Source organism: Bacillus rossius, chromosome 2 (genome assembly GCF_032445375.1).
Source record: "Bacillus rossius redtenbacheri isolate Brsri chromosome 2, Brsri_v3, whole genome shotgun sequence".
In the NCBI taxonomy this organism is placed as follows: Eukaryota; Metazoa; Arthropoda; class Insecta; order Phasmatodea; family Bacillidae; genus Bacillus; species Bacillus rossius.
Genome location: NC_086331.1, coordinates 48344389 through 48348634, shown reverse-complemented (window position 1 = coordinate 48348634; position 4246 = coordinate 48344389). Strand labels below are relative to the sequence as shown.

Below are 4246 nucleotides of genomic sequence, written 5' to 3'. Positions count from 1 at the left end.
AAGCCATTATCGTTCACTTGTAATGCGCCGAACACAGTCTTAGGTTTATTTTCCTGTTCAGACGTCATACCAATCGGTTGCTGCACATCGGTATTTTTTCTTGTACGCTCACGAGCCTTCAACCTAAACCGAGGAGTCGAAATTTCTGCAGGTAGTTCAGCAGTAGGCACACGGACTTCACCTTTACAGTTTTTCGCATGTCGTCGCAAATTATCAATTCGAGTAAACCATTCATGACACTCATCACATCGAAACTTCATGCGAGATGGATTCTTCGTGCATTTGCTCCGCTCATGTCTTCGTGCATCATGAGCAAATGCGAACGACGTGTCACAGTAGCTGCAAGGATACCGTGGTGATGAAGACGAACCTTTCAGACCCGATCCAGATACTGACGTTGCTGCAGTTGCACCATCTCCAGGCATACTCTTATGAACATCAATGCATCGTTGTTGCGCCGAAACCTTTACTTTCTGCCGAACAGCAGGGCCTTTGCATGCCTTCATGTGCGTTTTCATATTATCTTTTTTGGCAAACTGCTTATGACATTTCTCACAAACAAACATTTTACGATATAGGTTCTTGGCACATTCTCTATTCTCATGTCGTCGAGCATTGCTGTTGTTTGAGAAAATCTTGTCGCAGTAACAGCACCGATGTTCGCTAGTTGTCAAATCAGCATCCATTGAAGTCTCCATCGAGGTCGTATCGTCGATCGTCGTGGTTTCCTGCACATCCAGCTCAGTAGTCATTAAGCTATCTTCTGCTGGTGGTATCACATCTGTTGAAATCTCCTCCAATGTTGACGTCGTCGTCGTTGCCAACGAGATCTGCTCCACCATTGTCGTCGCTGACGTCAAGGTTCCCGTAGACGATGGTACAACGTCCATCGAGTTCGGCGTTAAAGTCGGTAAAGATGCCATCGAGTTCTCAAGAACAGGTAATTACGCGACTTATGCACCAGATGAAATAATCTAGATGATCCTTACACCGTCGTCGACAGTAACAAACTGAGCGACCTGCTGTCTAGGACTCGCTTATATACATGCACCGGATGGAATAATACGCTAGTCAAATCAAGAATCATTTACAATAATAAGGTCCCTGATGGTAATATGGCCATGTTGGTAATATGGCCATTTGGCTGCCATTGACTTAGTTCGCGCGGATACCGATAGAATGTGCTGGCATGTTCTTCGGAACACCATTGTCGAGAGCTCACAGAGTTTCCGAGTCCGGGCAGCACGCACACCACCTGGGAGACGCCATTTTCATGGGTTTTTGCTGCGAGCAGAGAACTCTTCTTATTTTACTCCGGTAAGTTTATATTTTATTTTAATAGTGTACTACTAGATATTGTCAGAAATTTGATGTCTCAGTGCGTAGATTTCTATGCTTATTTAAATGTATTTTAAAAAGATTTATTACCTTCAACCATTTAAAAACTATAATCGACTTTTTGAAATGTCACCCAGGTTGTTAATATGGCCAACCATGTGGCCATATTAGCTGCAGTTGGCCATATTAGCAACATTTTGTGAATGAAATGGTTTATACATACTGTATGGCCCCTCGTAGGTAAATTGTTATTAGTGTATGTGATTTTATTATTTATTACGAGTTTATTTATAACTGTAATTAATATATACCTTTACAGAGACAAGTAATAAAAATTACAGAAAAATGTGTACCTCACACAGGATACCTACCTAAAATGACAACTTAAAAAAACTCCTTAGATGCCATCACTGGGTATATTTAAATTGTTTTTGTCTGGTGCATTTTTGCGGGAAAATATTTATTAAAGTGCACAATGGAAAATATATTTTTAAGAATAATATGTAAAAATGTAATGAAGTGAAAATATCATGAAACTTTTTTTGCAGGAAAATATTTATTGAAAGAGCATACTGGATATTATATTTTCAATAATTCTATATAAAAATTAATTAAATTACATAAAAAAAATCCCGATACATTAATTATGGCGCCAAAAATAATAACTTATAATTAAATTGTAACTAATGTTAATTCTTTGTTTTTTGTTTCAGAAATGAATCCCTTCAATCCACAAAAGAAGCGGGGTAGTTGGACACAAGATGGACTCAGCAAGGCAGTAGATGCTGTAAGACTTGGCAACCTATCTGTTAATGCAGCAAGTAAAAGGTATGTCGTGCCTAGGCGAACCCTTCGCCGTTATCTTTCCAATAACCAAGATGTTAAATCAAAATTGGGTTGTAAGGCCACACTCAAAACTGAGGAAGAGAGGGAACTTAGCAGGAGAATAATTCGTCTAGCAAATGTTGGTTATCCACTCACATCAAAGATGCTCAAGTTAAATGTTTTTAAATACTGCCGTGAAAATGGGATAACTCACCGGTTCACTAAAGAAACTGCAGGTCGCTACTGGTTGAATAGCTTTTTGGCCAGAAATCCTGAAATTAGCAAACGAAAAGCTCAAAGGCTAAATCCTGCCCGAGCTCAAAAGCTTAACAAATTCATAGTTGGAGACCATTTTGAAAAATTACAGAATGTCCTTGCTGAGAACAAGTTTTTAAACTTCCCTGAAAAAATATTCAACATGGATGAGAAGGGTTGTAGGTTACAACTGCACAAAGATCCAGAGGTTTTGGCGAAAAAGGGGTCAAAGCGCGTCCACATTGTTGCAAAGGAACGTGGCGAGAGTGTTACTGTTGTAGCCTGTGGTAATGCTACTGGAAATGTCATTCCCCCAATGATCCTATTCCCTGGATTAAGAAAAAATCCAGCTTGGGAAAAAAATTTACCTACAGGTTCAACAACAATAATGACTCGAAAAGGTAGCATGACAACCGAATCTTTTGTGTCCTTCCTGAATCACTTCTCTAGGTTCAAGCCAAGTGGGCCTTGTCTTCTGATTTTTGATGGGGCTAAGTCACATTTAGACTACAGCATATGTGAAGTTGCAGAACAGAATGAAATTATTTTGTACTGTCTTCCGTCAAACACGACTCATGAGTTACAGCCTTTAGACAAAGGTTGTTTCCGAAGTTTTGAGATTTTTTGGGATCAGCACACACTCCTTTATTTTAATATGCACAAAGAACAGCAAGACATTTCTAAATTGAACTTTGCTGATGTTTTTACACCAACATGGGAAAAGTCCATGACACAAGCAAACATGAAAAGTGGATTTAAGGCTACTGGCATTTTCCCCTTCAATCCGTTCGTGATTCCAGAAGAGGCCTTTGCACCCAGCATAGCTACTGAGCTTCCACCACCTAACACAAAAATGGCAGACGAAACTGTAACCGCTTATGCGTTGCAGGAACAACATAATTCCAATGACGACCATTCATTGGCAGGTCCGTCTGGTCTACAGACAAATGTTAGCCAGCTTGGTTCTAGACACAGCACCAGTTCATCATCTGATTCAGATATCACAGGAGACTTGGCACAACCTTCAAGTTCTTCAGATTACTCTGATAGTTTGCATATTCCCGAAAGTACTGCAAATCTGTCCAGGCGTGGTTCCATTGGAGAAATGCTACCTACACCAAAGAAAAAACGGAAAACCACACGGGTTATGAAACCTGCTATAAACAACAGGGGTGTTGTACTGAATAAATCTTTATTTGAAGATAACAAGGATGTAAAGTTAGATAGCAGCAAGAACAGTGGAAACAGCAAAAAATATAATACAAAGTCTGTTCGCCAGATAACTGCTTCAAAGAAGTCTGAGAGTTGGTACTGTGCAATTTGTTGCAATGATGAAGTGAAGGATATGAGACTGTGCGGAGTTTGTGAAATATATGTCCATGAAGAATGTGTTGGCCTCACCAAAGATGACAAAGAGTTTTTTATTTGCCCGAAATGTTTATTATAGTGTAAATATTTTGAAAGAGACCAATATGTTACTTGTTAATATCATATTTTATCTACAATCAGACTTTCATTATCAAAAAATAATAAAACTGTATTTTTATATGTTTTAAAAAATATATTTGCTGTTTATTCTTATGTATGTATAAGTAAATATTAGTAAATATTCATCAGAAATACAATTTATTTATGATTTGTGCTAATAAATCTTAATTTTCAGCTTCCTATAAATCATTGGCCATATTAACATCACATGCTTTTAATATGGCCCAAATACATGTATTTATTATTTTGCAGTTATTTTATAATGACATGTATTAAAAAATGTTTTGTTAATGGTTTTTGACAAGAAAAACCCTAGATATTATGTCCATCAAACACTTTT

General features: G+C 38.0%; 1 protein-coding gene across 1 annotated transcript; it reads left to right on the top strand.

Annotated features, from left to right (window-relative positions):
- The first annotated feature begins 1109 nt into the window (after window positions 1-1109).
- Window positions 1110-4013, top strand: LOC134529272 (tigger transposable element-derived protein 1-like). The gene is made up of 2 exons (XM_063363168.1): window positions 1110-1317; window positions 2052-4013. Exon 2 carries the CDS (start codon window positions 2054-2056, stop codon window positions 3863-3865), a length of 1812 nt encoding a protein of 603 aa, XP_063219238.1. The 5' UTR covers window positions 1110-1317; window positions 2052-2053; the 3' UTR covers window positions 3866-4013.
- The last annotated feature ends 233 nt before the right edge of the window (window positions 4014-4246 follow it).

Bases quoted from the DNA above. Each gene is read 5' to 3' on its own strand.
- LOC134529272 (XM_063363168.1), top strand. From the start codon at position 2,054: ATGAATCCCTTCAATCCACAAAAGAAGCGGGGTAGTTGGACACAAGAT.